Raw genomic sequence first — 25,542 nt, forward strand, 5'->3', positions numbered from 1 at the left:
AAATAAATTACAGCTTAATAAATTCCATATAAATATTTGTTGTTTTTTAATGTGATAAAAAAAATGCATAGCATAAAATCTTTCAGTATCTCTTTGATATTACGCAGATATTCAAATAAATAAAATAAAAGTTGATGGCCTGTTATCTTTATAAACACGTAAAGCCCCTCTCTCACACACACAAGGTAGAAAAGGAGAAGAACATGTTAGACAACATTATTAATAAAAAGTTACATAAGTCTACTGTATAAATAGACAGTATAGTTTCAGTTTTGAATATTGTTCAGTCAGTAAGCATCTGGGTAAAGATGAAGAGGGTCAGAAAGTGCTATGAAATTCGTCCCCAACATTCAGGTAAGATTTTTTAGAACACACAAGGTTTGTTGTATTTACTTTGTTTACATACAATTTTATGTAATCTTTTTAGCTTTTAAAAGTTCACTTTAACAATATTTTACAACCCAATTTATATAACTAATTATGCACGATCAAGTATTCTCTGTACTGTACTGTACTGTAATTGTTTTTTAACTTTGCGTCTTAATTTGCATCATTTTGTGTTCATTTCTGTGTTATTATTATTCATTTCAGCATTCATTTAAATTTTGTGTGATTCTTGGTAAAAACAAACATGAAAATATGTAAAAATGAAAAAACTGTCTGTGTTTTAATTGGTTCAAGTCCCATTTTACAACTAAAAACTTAACGTAAAAGTGTGTTTAAAATATTGAATTCTCCAAAATAATTTTAGGGTCATTTCAACCCAAGGCTGTGTAAATGTTATACAAAACCAACCATTTGGGTTATAAATAAACCTATACTACTTTCAACCCAAATGTTGGTTAGTTTCATCTGGGTAACATCAACAAATCACTGGTTTATTCTGGTTTATTAGCGGTTGATTCTATCCAATAATTACCACACTGAAAAAATAATTCATGTGGTTGCATGCAATTAAATTATCTTCGTTTAGATAAATGCATTTAGTTCAACTTGCCTAATTGTTTTACTTACATTAGCACAATTAAATTGAGTTGATTTGAGTAAAAATGAGTCAAATTCAGCAATGCTACTATTATCTAATCATATTAGTTCTATTTACATTTAGAAATATAAAGTTGTTTTACAGCAACATCACAAATTAGGACGCTAACCTTAAAAAACACTCAAATAAAACAGAAGCTGATTATGGTAAAACCGTTTAAGGGGGTCATATTGTGAGATTTAAAAAAAATGTTAAATAAATATTGGGTGTTCCCAGAGTACGTAAGGGAAGTTTAAGCTCAAATTACCCCAGAGATAATTTATCATAATATGTTAAAATTGCCACTTTGTAGGCCTGAGCAAAAGTGTGCCGTTTTTAGGTGTGTCCTTTAAAATGCAAATGAGCTGATGAAATGCAAACCCTGATCACAATGATGGTGGTTTGTTATAATGGAAACTATCAAATATTTTTTCTCTCTCTTTCTCTTTGCACCAAATAGCTGTGCCGTGGTTGGATAGTGCAGATTAAGGGGCGGTATTATTGTAATTGGCCTTGCTACCTACGTCACAAAACAGGCGAAATCTGAACTACGTAATTTCTCACATGCTTGCAGAGAACGATTTTCCTAAAAAAAGTTACTGAGTTGATCTTTTTCACATTTCTAGATTGATAGAAGCACTGGGGACCCAATTATAGCACTTAAACATGGAAAAAGTCAGATTTTCACGCTATGACCCCTTTAAAATGTAGGCGTTTACACATACAGTATAATGTTTTCTGATCAAAACAACACTAAATAACTAATGTCAATGAGACTGAAGCAAATGGTCTACTCGTCTGCACAATGGTAATCATTTAAAAACCCAGCAACAAAACAAAAACTCATTTAAATATTAAAATAACAACATAGTTAACATTAAATGGTTCCTCTTTTTTCTTATTTTAGTTATGGATCCTGCAGTATGTGCAATCCCATCTCTTTCATCTGAGCTCAGGATTGTGTTGCTGGAAAAGAATGATGTTGATAAAAGTGCTGTAGGCAACATGATACTGGGCAGGAAAGCATTTAAAGGGAGGGGAACACGAGTGAGTGAAGTACAGAAAGCAAAAGTAGAGGATCGCAACATTTCAGTTATTGACACGCCTGGATTCTTCAACACTGCACTGACTGATGAAGATCTACAAAATGAAATGATGAAGAGTCTTTCTCTTGCTCAACCTGGTCCTCATGTCTTCCTGCTGATAGTCAGACCAGACACATTTACTGAAGATGATGTGGGAAAGACTGTAAAAAAGATTCAGGAAACTTTTGGAGCTCAAGTGTTGAAGTTTACCTTGGTGCTGTTTATTAGAGAACAAATGTCAAACACAGAGTGGGCGGTCCTAGCACTCAGTAAAAAATGTCAGGAACTCATCAACCATTTTAGAGGTAAATATCATGTGATAAACAGTGAGACAAAGGAGATTATAACACTTCTGGAAAAAATAGCTGAAGTTGTCAAACAAAATGATAACCAGTATTACAACAATGATATTAAATTAAAGTCTCTGACAACCAGAAAAGACAAGGAAAAGGAACAAGAAAAAGGAAAGGGAGGCAGAATAAAACAGGCAGAGGAGAAACAAGACAAAAATAAACTTTTGTGGAAAAGACTGGAACCGAACAGAAATGTTGAGCACTGTGTAATACAAAAGACCACAGTGAATGTTGCAAGTGGACCAGGGAAGTGTAACAATATCCATGATGTGAGAAAAATAGAGAGAACCCATGTATATAGCGACAGAGCTCAAGAAAAAAGCAAGAATGTTCAGGAGATGGTTTCAAAAACATCTCAAGTAGAATCTCTAAGAAACGCATTTGAAAAAATGGGAGAAAAAAATGAGACCATCAACACAGACTTCCAGAAGCTTGGGAAAAACTGGAACACTGAAGGAAAACTGAAGGAACTGAGTGAAACATCAAAAGAGAAGCAAGCTGGTAAGTACAGCACTCACACAAAATAACCAAGTATAATCATGAAACTATGATAACCAGCTGGAGGTGCTAAACCTGTGATCCTCTTATACAAAGCTTTCTGAATAAAACTGATTGTTTTTTCAGATAATCATTGACTAATGTGTTCAATTCAACTTCAAAAGTCAGATATGAAGTTTATTTTTTTAAATTTAGAATAAAACAATGAGTGAATAAAAGTCTTAAGGCCAGATTGACTAAATAGGGCAAATTAGCATGAGCACAAAAAAAACGCTAATGGGATTTCGTGAAAATTTCCGTGGAAATGTAAATGGGTAGATCACCCAAAAATAAAAAAATGCTGTTTATTTACTCATCCTCAGGCCATCCCATTTGTTGGTGCCATTATTTTTTCAGTAGAACAATAAAGATATTTTGCAGAAATCACAATGCTCTGTGATTCACATAATGCAAGTTATAAGTTTGTGTGTTAAAGACATGTTTGTTATGGCAGAGAACAGAAAACAGTAAAATTCTTTGGTGGTGGTTATTGTACATAAAATCTAAACTTCATCGTATAGAATACTTATGTATTAATTTAGTGTTTGAACACTTATCAGAAGCATCTTTCTCTGACAATAATGTGATACTACAGTATGTGATCCAGTTCTCTCATAGCAGTTTGTTTTTCTGAAAAATTTCAAAACACTGACACGTAAAATTAACCGCTGTATAATGTAGACACACAAACAATCAGAGTATGAATCACAACAATGGTGACAATAAAATTAAACGCTTTATGCTGCAAAGCATGCTGGGTATCAACAAATTACAAACCTCATCTAGGACTCCCGAATGCACTGCGGCATGAATAAATAATGATAATTTTTACTATTTTCTTTTTCACCATTGTTAAAATTCATACTCTGATTCTTGATGTTTGTGAGTATTAGTTACAAACAGATCTTTTCTATGTGTGTCAAAATCCTTCAGGATGACAGACTGCTATAAGAGTTTTGGATCTTGCGCTGTAATATTTTATTATTAACAGAAAATGATATTTCAGATGAGTATCGATTAAATACCTGAAACAAAATTTACAAACCATTTCAAAAAGTTTAACATACAATGATTGACATTATGCACAAAACACCACCAAAGAGATGCACTCTCAGTTGTCTGCTCTATGTGTAAACGCCTACATTTTAAAGGGTTAATAGCGTGAAAATTTGACTTTTTCCATGTTTAAGTGCTATAATTGGGTCCCCAGTGCTTCAATCAATCTTGTCAAACATGTCATGAACACACAAAGTTACAGCTGTCAAAAAACTGAAAAACGTAAGAGTCAAGTTCAACTCAAACAAACACTGATCACAATAATGACGACTTTAAATGAAACAGCCAACATCTAAACCTAAGTTAAGAAAATGACTTCACAAGTAAGATGTAAAATGCAATTTTAGGTTTCACACAGAGATGGTGAGAAAGAGGATAAGAGAGCTTTTAATTCTGCTTCAGAATAATTTTTTAACACAATCTTAACACAAGATTGGGACAATATACACATTTATCTAGGGATGGCTCCCGCGAAACTGACGTTTCGACACTGTGTCGAGATCCCGAAGCCTAAATGTTTCGAAACACTGCTCCGAAATGTGATTCGAAACACCCATGTCACGTGATGAAGTGATTCAAAACACCAAGCGGTGCATTTCACAAGTATTTCGAAAGGTGGCGTCCCTGTCGAATCTGCGTCGAATCTTAAACTGACAGGGTAGGAAACAAATCTGACAATACCTCATAGATGCGTTTTTGGCAAGATCAAATACTATAAATTACTGAAAAGAAGTAATTTTCCTCATAGGTATGTTATAACACTTAGGCTACTTACAAAAAATGCATGCCAGCAACAAGTGTCCCTTGTGTGAGAATGTTTTCAAAGGCTGGAGAAATTATATGTAAAAAAGAAGCTGGTTGAGTTTATCAACACAGAACAATTTATATATTTGAATAAAGATCTTTATATGTAAACAATGTGGCATATTATGGCTTGATATATTTTATGAATCTCTTATTATTTATTTGGTATATCTCTATTCCATTTTTTTTATTAAATAGACCCGAATAGACTATAGTTATCGACAATTGTGAGCCTAAAAGCTCATGTAGTTGTCAAACAGATGTTAAAACAACAACAAAAAGCATTTTATTATGATGACGTAGCGCATGCATTTCCCAGGTTCGATCCTAAGATCTACGCATGAGAGTCGAGAGCACTATACACTCTCCCACTCTATCACTTGTGTGTCAATAAAACAACATGTGGGATACAATTTGTCAGCGCTCGTCTAAAATCTTGTCAAGGCTGCTTTATGTAAAGACATGCAAACGACCACTAGGTGTCACTGTGGAGGCGGTTTCGGATTGATGTTTCGAAGCCTCGAAACATACGGCACAATTGATTCAACTGTTTCAGTGTTTCACGAAGCCTCGATCTGCCCACCACTACATTTATCCCAAATCCCACTTTATCCTCGCACAAAAACCACAAAGCTAATCCCTATCCCAAACAACAATGGTAAGTAAATAGGAAAAACAATTGAGTAACCAATATGTGAAACTGGCACGAAAAAGAAAGTTGTGCGACAGACATATGAAATGCATAAATAAATCACTTAAACACTTACACATTTCAAGCTGAATTCAAATACCGTCACATTCCTATCTTAACATATCTGCGCTACTAACCTGACCAATGGTGAGCTCAAACTGCCAGAAGCTGGGGGAAAGCTCGATATCTAGCACCAGTGCTGTGATTGGCTGAAACGCTAGGGGCACGAGGAGTGCCTTCCAGGCAGAGCTGCCTTAAAGGCTTCGTTGAGGGCTTAAAACACCAACGAGTCAGGAGGTCACCTCCTGCTGAAAAACTGTGCTAATTAGCAAATCCAGGTGATTGGAACAAAATACTGGAGAGGACTTTTACTCATGGCACATGGATTTTACAAGTTACAAGTCACCAATTCAAATAGGACTTAAATAAAGTAGTAATCCAATTTAAAAGTACTTAAGTATTTTACTCATACTGAATTTTGGCTCAGAGTTGTACTAGTCCTCACACAAAGAGATATTGAAGGTCAGTGAAAAACAATAAAGTTTATTTATGATGATTTACTGCCTAAAAGAAATCAAACACCTCAAAATTTTTACATGGCAGGATAAACACTCATTAAACATAGTCTTTTGACTAAAATGTAATTTAGTTTTAGTCATATTTTAGTCATCTGAATTGATTTAGTTTTAGTCTGGCATTAAACTTTGTTAAAATGACGTATTTGGTGCTGGCTTGCAACTTTTTTAAACACTGATGCGGAAATTAATAAAGTTAAAGACACTTACACGTTTTGTCCAACAAGGTAATCTTCGCAGACATATGAATTTTGAATTGTAAATGGGTTTACTAGAAATATAAAAAGGCAAATTTTGACCTCAAAAATTCATGAAAGTTCTGTTCATCTGTTAAAACTAACTTGTTGGACAAAACATATAAGTGTCATAAACACAAAACTTTTTGCAAGAGAACTTCTGGGTTAGTTGGCAAACCAGCCTCTTAGCACCACCTATAGAGCTGGAGGGTAAAGCAAACTTCTTAGATGTGCATAGACTGGAAGGATATACACAAATTATAATTTTCCCCTCAGGCACTGTGGTTACTGCAAAATATCTTCTTTGTTGTTCTACTGAAAATGTGACCAACAAATCATATGGCCCAATGGTGATTACATATACAGCAAAGTTTCATTTTTCGATGAACTATCCCTTTAAAGCTCACATAACACATGCTGTTTCTACATTTTTGATGTTTATCTGGAGTACCTATAGAGTAGTATTACATCCCTTATATCTCCGAAGAGTCTTTAGTTTAATCAGATTTATAAAAGAAAGATTAGCTTTGCTGATTCTTTCCGATAACGTACGAAAAAATGAAGGAGGAGTTACTATCGTGGGAGGATCGAGTACGAGTTATGCAACACTATACAACAATGCTTAACTTATGATTCACTACCCAGCCAGCACTGCTTGGTGGGGCCAATGTAGGCCCCATATGGGCTTGCAATATGGGCCCCAAGTTGGTCTTGCACCTGGGTTCCATGCTGGCCCCATCTGACTTAGCCCACATGAACCTTCTGTAGAAACTAAAGCAAATGTAGACTAAACCAAAGCCAAGTATGGGTGTGGTTGGGTTGAAGAAGTGATGAAGTTAATTAGATAATGAAGAGATGATTGAAGTGATGATTGACCATTAATGATAAACACCTGCTGTTAATAAACAGAATCACTAAAGAAAGATGAACAAGAAGAGAATAAAGACAAAAGACAAGAAGAACCACAACAACTACAAAAATACATAAACATTTCTTGGTGGAGCCAATGTAGACAGCAAAATCCCCAGTGTTAAGTTAACATTAACACTGCTCAGTGTTTATATAGATCCACACTACAGAGTGTTAAAAAAGTAACACTGAGGCATTTTACATCTTAAATCTTACTTGTAGAGTTATTTATTAACTTAGGTTTAGATGTCCCAAGTATGTATCGCTGCAGCCCGGAGACTGCAGGTGGGAGGAGCTTACGCCACAAGCGGGAGGGGCTTATGCCGCAAGTAGGAGGGATTTCAGAAATGTGCAAGTAGGAGGAGTTTACGCTTCAAATGGGACGGCGATGAATCCTCTGGAAGTTTGTACAGCCCACTTGCGGCTAAAGCTCCACCCACTTGCTGCTAACCCACCCATTTGCAGTTGGCTCCGACCTCCGTTTATACCCATTTCTAGATGTTGGCTGTTTCATTTAAAGTCACCATTATTGTGATCAGTGGTTGTTTTAGTTGGACTCTTGACTCTTTGTGTGTGTTTTTTGGCTGTTATAATTGTGTATGTTATATTTGTTGTGGTAAAGAAGAGACTTTATTGCAATTCTGTTATGGTGGTTGATACGTAATGTTGAACATCTAGAAAATGTATTTATTATTTTAGTGCTTGCTCATTTAGCTGATGTATCGTTCTCTCGCAGTAGTGTGATACTACAGTATGATAACTGGCACTCTCAAACCGGTTTGTCATTCTGAAGACTTTGAAACAATGTGTACTTAAAAATTAACCACGGTGCAATTTAAACACAAACATCAAGTCTCAGAGTATGAATCTCAACAATGGTGACAAAGAAAAATGCCAAAATGTTCATGATTTTTTTTCATGCCGCAGTGCATTCTGGGAGTTCTGGATAAGATTTATTGATACCCAGAATGCATTGCAGCATGAAGCTTTTCATTTTATGGTCACCATTATTGAGATCCATACTCTGATTCTTTATGTTTGGGTGTCTAAGTTACACAACAGTTAACTTTGAACTGTACAGCGTTTCAACTTTAAAATGACAAATCGATATGAGAGTGCCAGATGTCATACTTCAGTATCACATTATTGACAAAAAAATTTTTTGGTAAGCAAACTAAAATAGTATACAAGTTTTTTTTTTTTTACATATCAATAATTGACACTATATCCTAACCACCACCACAAAATCACACTTGACGCTATCTCTCGTTCATTGACATAACAAACAGATTTTAAACACCCAAGCTACAACAACCAGAAAATAATAAGTAAGTCAAAAACAGAGTCAAGAGTCCAACTAAAACAGCCACTGATCACAATAATGGTGACTTTAAATGAAACAGCCAACATCTAAACCTAAGTTAAAGGGGTCATATGATGAAAATGTTAGCATTGCCACTTTGTAGGTGTGAGCAAAAATAGGTCATTGAAATTTGGCTTTCATTATGATGTCATAAGGATATCTTATTAGAATAATACCGCCTCCTTAATCTGAACTCTCCAACCACTGCACTGCCGTTTAGTGCAGAGAGAAAGAAAGAGAAAGGAAGGACTTGACAGCACAATAGAGTTTGAATTACAACAAACCACCATCATTGTGATTAGTATCTGCACTTCAGCCGCTCATTTGCATTTTAAAAAACACACCCAAAACGACACATTTTTGGACTTGACAGCACAATAGAGTTTCAATTACAACAAACCACCATCATTGTGATCAGTGTTTGCACTTCTTCCGCTCATTTGAATTTTAAAAAACACACCCAAAACGACACATTTTTGCTCAAACCTACAAAGTGGCAATGCTAACATTTTCATCATATGACCCCTTTAATAAATAACTCTACAAGTAAGATGTAGGGCCCTATTTTAACGATCTAAGCGCAATGTCTAAAGCGCACAGCGCAATGCTAAATGGGCGAGTCCGAATCCACTTTTGCTAATTTAACGACGGGAAAAATGGTTTGTGCGCCAAGCACATGGTCGAAAAGGGTTGGTCCTATTGTAATGGGAGTATTTTGGGCGTAACGTGCAGTAAACCAATGAGAGACTCAGCTCTCATCCCCTTTAAAAGCAAGTTGCGCTGGCGCTATGTCTAATCCCTATTTAGATGACGAACTTTGTAAACTGAAAAACTAAGCGGAGGAAGAAGATCCCCAGTTTAAGATTAATGTTAAAGGGGTCATATGATGAAAATGTTAGCATTGCCACTTTGTAGGTTTGAGCAAAAATGTGTCGTTTTGGGTGTGTTTTTTAAAATGCAAATGAGCGGATGAAGTGCAAACACTGATCACAATGATGGTGGTTTGTTGTAATTGAAACTCTATTGTGCTGTCAAGTCCAAAAATGTGTCGTTTTGGGCGTGTTTTTTAAAATGCAAATGAGCGGATGAAGTGCAACCACTGATCACAATGATGGTGGTTTGTTGTAATTCAAACTCAATTGTGCTGTCAAGTCCTTCCTTTCTCTTTCTTTCTCTCTGCACTAAACGGCAGTGCAGTGGTTGGAGAGTTCAGATTAAGGAGGCGGTATTATTCTAATAAGATATCCTTATGACATCATAATGAAAGCCAAATTTCAATGACCTATTTTTGCTCACACCTACAAAGTGGCAATGCTAACATTTTCATCATATGACCCCTTTAAATAATTGTGTTGTTTTTCACTTGTATTGAAATTTTTATTTTTTTATTAAAACCTTTAAAACCCATTTTCTTTAAGTCATGGAAGTAAAAAGCAGGCTTGTAATTGCTAAATGTATGGCTATCCAATATCCTCAAAACATAATTTACAAGTATGTAAGGTAAGGTTTGTACTCTAAAAATACTTTATTTGTAACAAACAGGAGATAAAGAATTTACAAACGGCTCTCCTCACGTTTCAGCACTTTGGACAGCGTTTTTTTTAGCAAAGAGTTTTAAAAAAAAAAATTTTTTTTACTTAAAAATGTTTCTCATCTCACCATATCCGCAGGTACAGAGTCATCATATACAATAAATCAATCAATCAATCAAATTCTTTTATTCAGCCATGATATTGTTACAAACACAAAATAATCTCATACACAACTAAATAATATCTTCTAATGCTGAATAGGAACATGAAGAAGACATCGTCTTATAAATTCATGCCCCTTTTCCCAAATATCTAGTCTTGCACAGAATATATAGCTCGTATTACTCCCATTCTCTATATCAAAGTGCAATTTTATTTCACATGTATATAATTAACAATTCCATATTTATTATACATTGATTTTTATATTTCACTTTCTTCATATTTTCGAAAAACCTTTTTTATATATATTTTTTTAAATTGAACTATCGTATAGCATGATCTTTCCTCATTATCCAAAGAGTTCCATAAATTGATCCCAATTACCATAAACCCTTTTTGTTTTTTTGAGGTACGTGAATATGGTACACAAAAGTTGCCTTTTCTTCTATTTTTACTATCTATAATTAACTTAAATTTATTTTGAATATGTATTGGCACCATATTATTTTTCACTCTCCACATAATTTGCAATATTTTAAGTTTGACCAAATCATAAAATTTCAAAGTCTGCAATTTGATAAACAATTTATTAGTGTGGTCCCGAACACCTTTGTGCGTCACAATTCTTATTGCTTTCTTCTGGAGTAAGCACAACCTTTCTGTATAACTGGTGCATGCATTACCCCACACCTCAGTACAATAAGTTAAATATGGGACAATTAAAGTTAAATATAAAAGCTTTAATGAGGCTTCATCCAGTATATATTTAACTCTATAAAGAATACCAATGTTTTTACTTATTTTACTTTTGATATGATCTATATGAGACTTCCAACTTAGTTTACTGTCTAAAATAACCCCTAAGAATTTGATTTCTGAAACACGTTCAATGTTTACATCTTGAATAACTAAATTTGTACATTCTTGTTTTCCCTTATTTCCAAAAACCATATAATTTGTCTTATCCCAATTCAAAAACAATTTATTATAATCAAACCATTTCTTTAATTTTGACATTTCTCTTTCAATAGTAACCATTAATTTATTTAAATCTGCCCCTGTCTTAAACACTGTTGTGTCATCTGCAAACAATAAAAAATTCATGTCTTTGGAGGCCTCAAATATATCATTAATAAACAATATAAAAAGCTTAGGACCAATTACCGAACCCTGAGGAATTCCACATACCACCGTTTTATGATTTGAATTATAGTTTTTAAATTGTAGATACTGACTTCTATTACTTAAATAACTTTCAAGCCATTTATATACCCGACCCCTTAATCCATATTGTTGTAATTTTGACAACAATAAATTATGGTTGACAGTATCAAACGCTTTCTGTAAGTCCAGGAATATACTTACAAGATACTGCTTTTTATCCATTGCAGCTAGAATTTCATCTGTTAAATGAATTAATGCAACAGCGGTAGATCTATTAGAACGAAATCCGTATTGATACTCAAACAGTAAATTATTTTTTTCCAAAAATAAATCCAATTTATAAATAAACCATTTTTCTAATATTTTTGAAAACTGTGAAAGTATTGAAACAGGTCGATAATTATTAAATTCGTGTTTGTCACCCTTCTTAAAAATAGGTATTATCTTCGCAGTCTTCATCTTTTGAGGAAAAACACCTGAACTAAAGGAAAGATTAAAAATATAAGTTAAAGGTTGGAGTATACAATCTATTGTTTTTTTTACAATGGTCATATCTATTCCATCCCCATCACAAGAGGTTTTAGTTTTACACTTCCTCACAATGTCTAAGATTTCAGTTTCAGTTATTTCGTCAAGAAACATTGACTGTAAGATTCTACTACCTCCTGTCACACTATTACCTACATGATTGGAATTTTCAATTCTTTTCGCAATATTTGGTCCGACATTGACAAAGAAGGAATTAAACTCATTTGCAATATCTATTCCATTTTTAATAACCTTACCCTTGTGCTCAAAATACTCCGGTAAATTATTGTTCTGAAAGTTTGGCTTCATAACCTTATTTAAAATTTTCCAAGTTTCTTTAATATTAGTCTTGTGTTCATACAATTTATTTTTATAATAATCTTTTTTTGCCTGTCGCATTATAGTTGTTAACTTATTCTTGTATCTTTTATATTTAAATTCATGATCACGAGACTTATATTTAATAAAGTCTCGGTATAGTTTGTTTTTCTTTTTACAGGCCTTCTGTAACCCGCTTGTTATCCATGGTTTTTTTTCAAACTTATTTACTTTACCCATTTTTAAGGGACAATTTTTATTATAAAGGGTTACAAATATATTCAAAAATGCCTCATAAGCCTTATTAACATCCTCAACCAAAACTTTACTCCAATCATAATTAATCAAATCCTTCCTAAATGAGTCTATTTCCTTCTCCGTCCGACTACGAATATATTTAACTTTATCAACCTCTCTTGTCTTCTTACCAAGTTTTAGGTCACAGACCATAAAAACTGGTAAGTGGTCACTAATATCACATAAAAGCAGACCACTATAAAAGGTAATATCAATATTATTAAAAAAAATATTATCAATCAATGTTGAAGTTGTCCTTGTCACTCTACTGGGTTGTATTATCACTGGAAACATACCTTTACTATACATTTCGTTTAAAAAATCATTAGTTGCTGGTTGGCCTTTTGTCTTCATTAAATCCACATTAATATCACCACATAACCACATAGTCTTTTTTAACATTGAACAATCCACAAGTGCAGTGAGTTTACACACTAAAAACTCCTGGGTCAAAAACAACCCATAATGGGTTATTTTTGACCCAACTCCTGGGTTAAAAAGGGACCAACTAATTTCTGGGTTATTTCAACCCAGAAAAATGGGTTATTCTTTTTGACCCAACTTCTGGGTTAAATACCTGACCCAACTTCTGGGTTAAAATAACCCAAAATTGTAGTTAATATAACCCAACTTCTGGGTCAAAAGAACAACCCGAATATCTGGGTGGAAAAACCCAGAAATTAGTAGATCCTTTTTAACCAAAGGTCAAAGATAACCTAAATTGTGTAACTATGCCTTATTTCAGAAAAGAAAAATTCAGACACTTACACACTTCAAGCAGTTTTAAATTTTTATTGGATTCAATTAAATTCTATATAAAAATGCACACTTGGACCTATTTATTTTAGGTCACACTGTAATAACATTAGAAAGGAAAAATAGAATAATAAACAACTCTCAAACATTTGACAACATTCAATAATTGGATTGAACTTGAGGCTTTAAGTCTTCAAACATTGGTTGTGTGCAGCTTGAGATCTCCCAGAGGGGAACGGCTGGGATTGCTGAAGGTATTCCACCAGTGCTGGCCGGTGACTTCTTTATTCGAGGATGCTCGATGCAAAGTTCGTCACAACATGTATGTAGCTTGTCATGTGTGTGGTTTGTAATTTTAAAATATGTGTTCTGCCCATCGAGAGATCCTGTGTGCATCACGTGTCATGTCAAAATAAGTTCCTGCTGCAGACGCGTTTAAAGGGTTTATGATAAAACGGATGCTCGCGTTTGCCAGATACTCGCATAATCTCATGCGTAGTAAGAGTTTACTGTTAAGGAAGTGTCTGGCGTGTATTTTAGAAACATGAGCATCTCTTTTATCATAAACGGTTTTGACGCGTGTGCAGCAGGCACTTATTTTGACAAAACACGTGATGCACACAGGATCTCTCGACACGCAGGACACATATTTTGGAAAAGGGAACCACACACGTGACAATCTGAACACTTATTTTGAATTAGCGCATCTTCGGATGAGCAGTTACGAGCCGCCACTGTATTCCACCATATTTGTTCCAACCTAAAACAGACAGAGACAGAAAGATATAAAGTGAATATTGTGTAGAACGTAAATTGTAAGCAAGATAATAGACTACCAGTTTGTGTTATAATGCTGATACTAACTGTACAAGGAAGCCAAATGAGCTGTGGTTCTTAATTGGTGTCTTCCTTTTGAGTGGGTACAAGAAAATGTGGGTTGAGAACCACTGAGTAATAAAACTTAACATCTTTAACTTAACTTTTTAGTCAGATTGCTACCTTAGATGGCATCGCCCAAAACTGAAATACAACTGCGAGGAACCTTGAAGTTGTTTTTTTAAACCAGGATTCACCCTTTAGCTTCCACATGAAACATGTCCCTTGTATAGCCTTCTTTCACATGAACAGTATAGTTATAGAATTAAGAATATTCTCTCTCAGAGTGGTGCTGAAAAACTGGTCCATTGTACTTACAGACATTTGGTGTATGAACGCTGTCAGGGACTCTTCAGTGGAATGCCGGATAGTCTTCTTCTCAACCCTGTAGATGGCCTGTAAATGATGACAGAATTTTCATTTTTGGGTGAACTATCCCTTTAAGCCCTATTAAAGAAAAAGTATTTCAATATTTTACTATGTTCTTACCTTAACTTAGACGAAATAATACATCCTTTTTTTCTATGCATGCAGTTCATCTTTGTACAGCGCGTTATTAATGCATTTAGTCTAGCCCCATTCATTCCTTAAGATCCAAACAGGGGTGAATTTAGAAGCCACCAAGCACTTCCATGTGTTCCCTATTTAAAGACTGTTACATGAGTAGTTACACCAGTAAATCTAGTGGCACTAAATAATTTTTTAAGCTGATAAAAATGAGAACTATATTGTATGGCGGAAGATCACTTAGTTTGCAGCACTTTGACCTCTGGTGCAGTAACATCATCACTCATCACACTGATTTTGAAAAAGATGAGAGAGTTCACAGGAGTGATGTTACTGCACCAGAGGTCAAAGTGCTGCAAACTAAGTGCTCTTCTGCCATACAATATAGTTCTCATTTTTTAATCCGCTTAAAATATCGTCACCTCTTATTTTGTGCCACCATACTCGTGTAAATACTCATGTAACAGTCTTTAAATAGGGAAAACATGGAAGTGTTTTGTTGCTTCTAAATTCATTCCTGTTTGGATCCTAAGGAATGAATGGGGCTAGACTAAATGCTAACACATTCACGACATGCTGTACACGATGTACTGCACGCATTAAAAAGACAGGGATGTATTATTTTGTCTAAGTTGATGTAAAAACATAGTAAAATATTGAAAAACGGTGTAGTTTTCCTTTAAAGAAAAATGTTTAAAATGTTTAGGTATAGAGAGATGATATGAGGGCAATAAGAGTAAAAAGCTCACCTCAAAAATGTCTCTGTCAGCTCAAACAGCCGCCACTCAGCTTATCAGTGACAAAGCTGTCCATTTAAACAGACCTGGAGAAAACATATAGAGGTTAGCAACAATTTGAAGACTTGACCTGCTTCTTTAAATCTCACTACTTCAGCCAGTAGAGCACTGTATAATGGTATAAGCATGGTGCAGCTGGTAAACATAACTCAAAGCAACGCAACGGTTGGTTTTGCCGGTTGTTGATGAGTAACAGCTGTGAGTGATCACAACACGCTTAAGCAGCCACATCACAGGATAATAAGTGAACAGTGTCCCAATGTCAAGTGAGCTAAAGTCCTTACCAGTGCCCGAACCTGTGTACATGATAAACTGATTCACGACCTCGGGAGCTAGGGAACGAAGAGACAGGGTACAGTATGTGTGTGTACCGGCGGCGCCATTTTGCGTCTGTCTGCGGCGCCGAGCGCCATGTACATAGTTTTAAATTTACACTTATTTGTCTCAAATTCGTCGTTCATGTATATACAGACTTCACAATGTGCTGTAATGCACATTAAATTTACATTCATTTACAGAAATGAGCTACTTTCATGAAAATTGGTTGATATTGGATTTTCAGGTGATATCCTAAATTCATTCAGTTTACGGACGCTCTGAGGTAAAGTGTTCAGACTGCAGACTCAGCAACGATTGTATTTAATTATACAGTACAATCATAACATAGTACTGATATATCTTAATTCCATAATGTCCTTAAACATAACAATATTGCTGGCCATAATCTGAGAAAGTGCGGGATACCTCGAGTGGTCTTATATACGGCGCGGCGCTTCTCGTCCGGTGTTCCCCGTCCGGTGTTCCCCCTTAACCCCCTTAACGTCGCACGAAGTCATAGCTGCCCTGTACTTATCGTATTTTTACCGGTATTATAACAATGAGATAAGCAACGGGGACATGGACACAGAAAGTTTACGTTACATTGACACTTAAAATACTTGCTTACCTTGAATACACAACGAAGAAGCCCAGGCCAAAACGGATCGAGCGCGCCGCGAACTCCGGTGGCAGTTATTTCAATCGACTGTTGTGAGAAAATTCCAGAACAGCGGGGGGCGGGGCGTTAACCCAGAACATGGGTTAACCTTTGAAAAATAACCCAGAAACCCAAACAACCCAGGAATTGGGTCAAAATATTAGCCCTATAACCCAGAAAATGGTTACTCTCTGAAAAAATAACCCATAATTTTAACCCAACACAAATAACCCAGAATATGGGTTGAAGAAATAACCCAGGAGTTTTAAGAGTGTATCCTTAAATACTTCTACATTTGAACCTTGTGCTCTATACACACAAGCGATAATTATTCTTTGCTTTGTTTCCAACTCTATCTCCACTGCTACACATTCTAGAAGTCCTTCTATAGCCACAGACATTCTTTCAATAATCGTACTTCTGTATGTTTCCTTAACAAACACTGCCACACCTCCTCCTCGTTTTCCCGGTCTGTCAACATGATACAGACTATATCCTTCGATTCCCAAATCATAACCTTTGTCGGCATTTAACCATGTTTCTGAAAAAGCAATAACATCAAACTGGCTTTTTAATGTATTTAAATAATCTATAATTTTGTCAAGATTTGTATAAAGGCTTCTGCAATTAAAATGGACAAGTGAAAAATTATTGTCTAATTTCACTTTTAAATTAAATTCATCTTCACTATAATATTTGCATGAAATTAAATTTTGGTTTCGTACATGCCTTCCTGAATCCAAATCTACATCTAAATCATATATTTTGTATTCCCCATTTTCTCTCATCTCTAATGGGTTAATTTGTTCAACCATTAATCATTAATGAAATATTCAAACATAAATACACAAGACGAAACTTAATTCTCAGCATTTCCATTTTTCTTGTCAAATCAGCGCCTTTAAAATAAAAACTTAAAGTCAATACCTTGTGCACGCAGTCCCTTCTTAATGTCATTGTCCATAATTGCCCATTATCCCAATCTTGAAATGCTCCGAAACCCCATGTCTTTAACATGTAGCTCCTGTTAAATGCGTATTGTCCAACAGTGATTTAACAGCATCTACTAAGTCGCACACCGCCGTTTTCCTTCTGCGAGGGCCAACCGTTTGCCAACCTGCCGCACACAGCGTTGTCTCCAGATCTCGTTCCTCCTCAGGTAGGTTCATGGTGATACCAAACTCAGATAGGCCTCGCATAGCTGCCGCTGGGTTTTCAAAAATTTTGACATTACCGTCTTCACAAAAGATTTTCAATTTAGCAGGGAATAATATGCGATATTTAATCTTCCTCTCGCGCAACAGCTTCCGCACATCTTTATATTTCCCCCTTTCCTTGTAGACAGCTGGAGTAAAATCTTCGTCAAAGTAAATCCTATTATCATTCACTTGTATGATTTTCTTCATCCACGCTGCCTTCAACACACTCTGTTTTGTGGCATATCTTTGAAATACCACCACAATAGACCGGGGACGCTCGAGTTGCCCAGGCCGCTTTGGCACGTATATCCTGTGCGCACGTTCAATGCGAAGCTCTGCGGTAACACCAAGTTGTTCCTGAATCAAATTCGACACAAAGTCAATCATATTAATTCCCTCACTTTTCTCGGGCACTGAGTAAATCCTGATGTTATTCCTTCTTGAACGACTTTCCAAGTCTTCACATTTTTCTTTGAGTAAAACTTGTTGCTGTAACATGTGAATCATTACTCGCGTAATATTCCTCTCATTGTCCTCACTGTCAGACATCCTCTGTTCTGCAGTGTCCATTCTTTTTTTAATATCTCCAAGTTCATTTCGTAAGTCGCTCACTTCTTTCCTCAGTGCCACAAAATTTCCCGACGTCTCAATGCGAAATGCTTTAATTTCATTAAGTATTTCCGCCATGCCAAACATAGCTGCGTTACTTTCCTCATTCCCATTGTCTGTATCAATTTGTTTGGTTTTACCTTTTGGCTTTGTCATTCTCAATTTTCCAGCACAATTCCCTTTATTGGGATGTTCTTCTTGGTAAAACACTTAGATTCTTATCCAAAATACACTTATAATGACAATAATCACTTCGATTCAAACAGAGTAGTTTACCAGCCATATACTCCGGCGGCCATCTTGAAAAACATGATCCGATAAATCCGTGAGGTAGCATTAAAAAAACATTTAAAAACAGATGCATTTGTTCAAAGCAAAGCTTTTATTTAGGCTACCAGGCTGCAGGTGAAGCAGCTCTTTACGCCTTCTAACGTCTCATAATTAGTCCTCATTTATGTCCAAGAGATTCAATAATAATCTTTTACATTCAATCCTTTAATCTTTCATATTTAAAAGCGTTTTTGTGCTGCTGCGCATTCATGTTTGTAATAAGCAAACCCGCGTATTCGTCCCGTTTATAGGCGCATATTACTAATGCGCTCTTTAAATAACAAAAAACACTATTGCGCCATTGACTTTAGACTTTAGACCAGTTTTTTGTTGGTCAATGGCGTAGTCTATTTTAGTTGCCTCAAAATAGCAGCGCGCCAACAATGCGCCTGAACACACCTCGTTTTCAGACCAGAACGCCCATGGGCGCAAAAGGGGGCGCAAATGCATTTGCTATTTAAACAACGTGGCGCTAAACGTGAAAATGATAATTGCGCAGGGTGGAAACTAGCAAAAGACACTTACGTCGCGCATTGCACTGCATTGCGCTGCATTGCGCCGGGTGTAAGATAGAGCCCGTAAGATGCCTCAGTGTTATTTTTTTAACACTCTGTAGTGTGGATCTATATAAACATTAAGCAGTGTTAATGTTAATTTAACACTGGGGATTTTGCAGTCTACATTTTTTTTTTTAGTTGTTGTGGTTCTGCTGGTCTTTTGTCTTTATTCTCTTCTTTTTCATTTTTCTTTATTGATTCTGTTTATTAACAACAGGTGTTTATCATTAATGGTCAATCATCACTTCGTTCATCTCTTCATTATCTAATTAACTTCATCACTTCTTCAACCCAACCACACCCATACTTGACTTTGGTTTAGTCCACATTGGCTTTAGTTTCTACCGAAGGTTCATGTGGGCTAAGTCAGATGGGGCCAGCATGGAACCCGGGTGCAAGACCAACTTGGGGCCCATATTGCAAGCCCATATGGGGCCTACATTGGCCCCACCAAGCACTGCTGGCTGGGTACATGTTTGTGCCATTTATATCATATGGACGCGCCTATATCCAACATAACACTGAATTCTTACTTACCGCATGCAACTCGTGACCCAGTTCTGACTTTTCAATGAAATCCAGCTCATCAAACACACACGCAAAACTCTGCTGCTACCCCGGATAATAAACTATACCCATAATTTCCATAATGACAGATGCAATCTACTAATAGCAGTGCAAATTAGCATTGTTTTTAAGACATGCTTTATTTGGCATTAAATAATGACACAAATACCAGTAAATTCACAATTGCAAACCTTCTGTCTCTCCTACACATGCAAGGGACACTCCTAGAAATGCATATGTAATAAGGACATTCCCAAAAACAACTGTCCACACTTATCCTGCACAATTTTTTTACTGCATGTCTTTAGTAAATACTGATTGGGTTTTTTCAACAGCAAAACAGACGTTGGCGCTGGTGCAACTATTAGTAAATCTGGCCTTTGATATATGTAGCACAGATGTAAATGTTTATGACATAATACAGTATGTTTTTCTATCTTTGCCCACTTATGTTAGATCTGAGGATTGTGATGGTGGGGAAATCTGGAGCTGGAAAAAGTGCAACAGGAAACACAATCCTGGGAGAAATAAGGTTTAGGGATGATATGTCATCTGAATCAGTGACCAGGGAGTGTCAGACAAGTCAGAAGATGGTTGAGGGTAGAAACATCTCAGTGACAGACACTCCAGGACTCTTTGATACATCAATGAGTGAAGAAAGGCTAAAGTCTGAAATAGAGCGATGCGTCTATATGTCTGCTCCTGGTCCTCATGTGTTTCTGCTGGTCACCAGACTGGATGTGAGATACACAAATGAAGAGAAGATGACAATTAAATGGATTGAGGAGAACTTTTCGGCAGATGTTATGAACTATGCTATGGTTCTGTTCACCAGAGGAGATCTGTTAAAAATATCATCGGAGGAGTTCTTGAAAAAAAACAAAGTGCCGAAAGATCTAGTTGATAAGTGTAAAGGTGGATATGTTGTTTTTAATAACACAGATACAAATCAAGCACAAGTTACTGAACTGTTAAAGAAAATAGACATACTGATGCAGGATAATGGAGGAAAGTATTACACAAATGAGATGTACAAGGAAGCTCAGAAAAAAATTGAGGAAGAACAGAAGAGAAAGAAGAAAGAAGAAGAGAAGAAAAGAAAGGAAGAGGAGGAATGTATATTACAAAAAGGAAGGGAAAGACTGAAAGAAAAAGCTAAGAATATAGCATTAGGAGTGGGAGTAGGAATGGGAACAGCAAGTGCAATTGTGGGAGCTTTAGGTGCTACACCTGCTGTTATAATACCTACAGCTTTAATTGCTGGAGGTGCTGCTGTAACAGGTGGAGCAGGTGGAGAACTTGTAGATAAAGTCAGAAACATCATGCAGCAAAAGAATAAAACACAAAACACAACAACAACAATTGATAGTTAGAATTACTGTAGGAGAGACGCTTGAAGCATCGCAATTAAAACTTTATTAATTGTACACGTGCTCTTAAGGAACGTCAAAATATTTTTTAAGTTCTTCAAAAGCTTTTCCTGGTGATAGTTCTGCAGCGTTCTTGAATACACATGATTTACATTTAAAAACTTCACACAAATCATGACCTCTAGTTGTGACTAGATGTTTTCTTGACATCTTTTTATAAAATCGACCAGGGGCCTCATTTATAAAGCATGCGTACGGACAGATTTGATCGTAAAGTGTGTGTACCCAAAAATCCATGGCAAAGTCCATATTTATAAAAACTGTCTTTGATGTGGAAAAGTGCTTAGTGCCACGTCAGGGTCTGAGCAGACGTACACACTTTTGATTGTCCGATTGCTGCAGGTTTTTTGGCAAAATAAGCCATTCTTGCTGCTTGAAATTGGGTTTAAACATTGACAAGCGCTCTTTTATATGTCTATGACATTAATTAGTCGATTATGAATCACACATACGCATTTTTGATAAATGATCGTAAGATCAAATGTATGATGGTTTCTACGCAGAACCATTTTATAAATGAGGCCCCAGGTATCTTCAAACTCCTGGAGAGCTATAATCTATAATTATTAAGCAACCCTGTTGTGTTTCATGGAGCTAAAATAGGACAGTAGCTCTCCAGGAGCAGGGTATTAAAATCTGTTTCACGATTTTTTTTTGTGCTTGAATATTAAAAAGGAGGCAAGACCTAAATTACAAAATTTTGTGACTGTGCAGCACTGGCCCATTGGGCAAATGACAATTCTGTCAACTGTTCCATGCATTGTTATTGTGAAGTCTCAGGAGATAAGGTGTTGGCATATATAGTTTTAATGAAAGACTCACTCAATATAAAAGCAATGGTCAGGGCTGATATCAAACAATCATAAACGGAAAACAGGCATAGGTCAGGGCTGGCAGATGAGAATAAAAAATATAGATAACCACAAGGAACTGCTTAGTAATGCTAGCTTGTGCGAAACGAGACTTTGCAAAGTGTGTAGTGAAACAGCATCCTTAAAGGGGGATTTTTTTAAGATGTAAAATAAGTATTTGGTGTCCCCAGTACATATGTGAAGTTTTAGCTCAAGATACCAAACAGATAATTTATTTAACATGTAAAAAGTCAACTTTGAAGATGCAAGCAAAAATGTGTGGTTCTGGGAGTGTCCTTTAAAATGCAAATGAGGTAGCAAGTGTGCAACATAAAAAGTGTCCAGTTTTGTTGATGTTCTAAGAAAGTTTCTGGGTTGTCTGAAAGTTAGAGAAATGTTACACTCTACCATTTTCAAATGTTATGACAATGTCCAAGGGAGGGGGGAACAAGTCACACACACAAGTCAAGTCCATGCAAGTCTCAAGTCTTAACCATCAAGTCTCGAGTCAAGTCTCAAGTCACAGTTCAGATAAATCAAGCAAGTCAAGTCAAGTCAAGTCAAGGGTTCACCCTAAGCAAGTCAAGTCCTGATAAGTTTAAAAATATTGTGCATAGTAAACAGATTATTCATAACAAGTTCACACTGGCACTGGGCCATCAGGCACGCCTTATATTGTAGAGCCCTGCAATGTTTTTTCTTACTTGGAACTAAGTAATTATCTAACTCCTGTGTTAACTCTGTAATGTTTCTGAAGCACATTTTTTGAGTTTATGCTGATTACACAGCATAGACTAGTTCACGTTAACTATTTATCACTGAGGGTTTTTGTGAATTTCATTTTTCTGAAAGGCTTCATTGTGTATGATTGCAAATGTGAAACTTATAAGCTGAACATCAATAAACATAATTTACTGAGTCACTTGAATTTTACATATCACATAGTGAATAATTCTTCTTATTCACCATCTGTGTCACAAAAACTGCACTGAAAGGTGAGTAGATTGGAGATATGTGCAGTTCATTCAATAACACATTGTCATAACGTTTAATCCTAACAACTATGATTTGAAAATAGGAAAAATAATTGAGTGACCAATACATGCCACTGACATATGAAAACGCAGTAGCACATAATTAAAACACTCAAAATGTTTTGAGTTTAATTCAAATATAGTCACATTCCTATCTTACCATTTCTGTGCTACTCACCTGACCAACGGTGAGCTCGAACTGCCAGAAGCTGGCGGAAGGCTCGATATCTAGCATCAGTGCTGTGATTGGCTGAAACGCTCAGGGGCGGGGAGTGCCTTCCAGGCGATAGGTGTGTTGTAGATAGGAGTTTTCCTTACTCAAACATGTTCTGAGGGCAGCAAGAATATGTTCACAAAAACGACCAATCAAAATGCTCGTTACTGGTTTAAGCCCTCAGCGGAGCCTTCAAGGCAGCTTCTGCAGTGAAGCAGTTCGAGCTCACCGTTGGTCAGATGAGTAGCGCAGATATGGTAAGATAGGAATGAGACTGTTTTTGAATTCAGCTCGAAACGTTTCGAGCATTTAAGTGACACGTTTTCACGTGTCCGTAGCACGACTTTCTTTTTCGTGCCAGTTTCATGTATTGGTTATTCAATTTTTTTTTCCTTTTTTCAAACCATTGTCGATTGGGATTGGGGTTAGATTTGTGCGTTTTATCACATTTTCAAACTGTTTTCGCGCGAGGATAAAGTTGAGTTTGGGTTAGAATGGCATTGTTTATACATTTATTTACGTAAAATTCAAATTGTTCTTGCTTGGGGTTGGGGTTAGAGTTGGGTTAGGGTGAGGATGTCATTTTATGTAACAGAAAGTTGTTCTAACCCCAATCCCAAGCGACAATGGTAAGAAAATAGGAAAAACAATTGAATAAACAATACATGAAACTGGCACGAAAAAGAAAGTCGTGCCACGGACACGTGAAAACGTGTCACTTAAATGCTCGAAACGTTTCGAGCTGAATTCAAAATCAGTCTCATTCCTATCTTACCATATCTGCGCTACTCATCTGACCAACGGTGAGCTCGAACTGCTTCACTGCAGAAGCTGCCTTGAAGGCTCCGCTGAGGGCTTAAACCAGTAACGAGCATTTTGATTGGTCGTTTTTGTGAACATATTCTTGCTGCCCTCAGAACATGTTTGAGTAAGGAAAACTCCTACGTGCAGGTGTGTTCGACTTCATACGGCGCTGCGCAGACCGTGAAGCAGTGCATTCCGGTTAGTAACTTTGTCCGACTTAAGCTGGCGCTGCAGGCAAGTCATGTGGTTTTTAAGTACCGCGAGAGCGATTCGAGATCAGCCGCCTGAGTTAGCCACCGCAGTTAGTGAAGAGGAGCTGCAAGGGCTGTAATGACAACACAGCAAGACTGGTCGGATTCACCACATGACAACAATCACGTGTGTTTCCCCTTACAAAAATTAACCAGGATTTTACTACAGTTAAAACCAAAAAAACATGGTTACTGTAGTAAAACCATAGTAACTACAAAATAACCATGGTTTTGACAATCATGGTTTTCAAAACCATAGTTAAACCATAGTTAGTGTAGTAAAACCATGGTTTTGCTGATAGTAATCAATATACAAAAAAAACATGGTTACTACACTTTTACCACAATAAAACCATGGTTAATTTTCGTAAGGGTCGTTTGTATTTTCACGCTCTCAGTTCCAAAAATGCTCACAAATCTGTATTTTTATAACAGTTAAAGCTCTTTTCATGTAGTCGCGATGTTATATTGTGTCATCTTCATCAAAATAAAATGGATAACCGTAGACCCCACTACATTGGTATTAAATAATATATGCTTATGTTGAACTTTATTCATGTAAAAACAGATGCTGTCAGCCTCTTCAGTTCCACTCATGCTCATATACGGACATTCAAAACAATATAATTCACTTTTTATGTAGTTTACATCTTACAAATCATGTTTAATGCGATCAAGCAAGCAAACGACACGTGATCAGCCATGCTTGACGTAAATGCAGCAAACTACGGGAAGCACAGCGCGTCCGACTTCACGTCTCCGTTTTCAGCTCCTGCCCGCCTGCACGCGGCTAATCTCGCCGATCGGTTACATCCAGCCACAGTCGATGTCGAACACACCTTGAGCCAGCGCAGTTAGCGAAGAGGAGCTGCACGGGCTGTAATGACGACACAGCTGTTTCAAGATTGGTCGGATTCACCACATGACAACAATCACGTGTGTTTCGTTTGTATTTTCACGCCCTCAGTTCCACAAATGCTCACAAATCTGTATTTTTATAACAGTTAAAGCTCTTTTCATGTAGTCGCGATGTTATATTGTGTCATCTTCATCAAAATAAAATGGATAAAAAAATGTAGACCCCACTACATTGGTATTAAATAATATATGCTTATGTTGAACTTTATTCATGTAAAAACAGATGCTGTAA

General features: G+C 36.3%; 1 protein-coding gene and 1 long non-coding RNA gene across 2 annotated transcripts; one reads left to right on the forward strand and one right to left on the reverse strand.

Moving 5' to 3' along the window:
* Positions 1-297: 297 nt before the first annotated feature.
* On the forward strand, positions 298-22,902 carry LOC135760422 (GTPase IMAP family member 8-like). Its single transcript, XM_065274406.2, has 3 exons — positions 298-354; positions 1,932-2,963; positions 20,265-22,902. Exons 1-3 carry the CDS (start codon positions 309-311, stop codon positions 21,179-21,181), a joined length of 1,995 nt encoding a protein of 664 aa, XP_065130478.1. The 5' UTR covers positions 298-308; the 3' UTR covers positions 21,182-22,902.
* On the reverse strand, positions 13,412-15,599 carry LOC135760413 (uncharacterized). The gene is made up of 3 exons (XR_010537414.1): positions 15,523-15,599; positions 14,585-14,662; positions 13,412-14,150 (listed from the first exon to the last, which is right to left on the reverse strand). It is a non-coding gene; the product is annotated as an uncharacterized lncRNA (long non-coding RNA).
* Positions 22,903-25,542: the final 2,640 nt, after the last annotated feature.

The sequence above is a fragment of the Paramisgurnus dabryanus genome, chromosome 4 (genome assembly GCF_030506205.2).
Source record: "Paramisgurnus dabryanus chromosome 4, PD_genome_1.1, whole genome shotgun sequence".
NCBI classification, from domain to species: Eukaryota; Metazoa; Chordata; class Actinopteri; order Cypriniformes; family Cobitidae; genus Paramisgurnus; species Paramisgurnus dabryanus.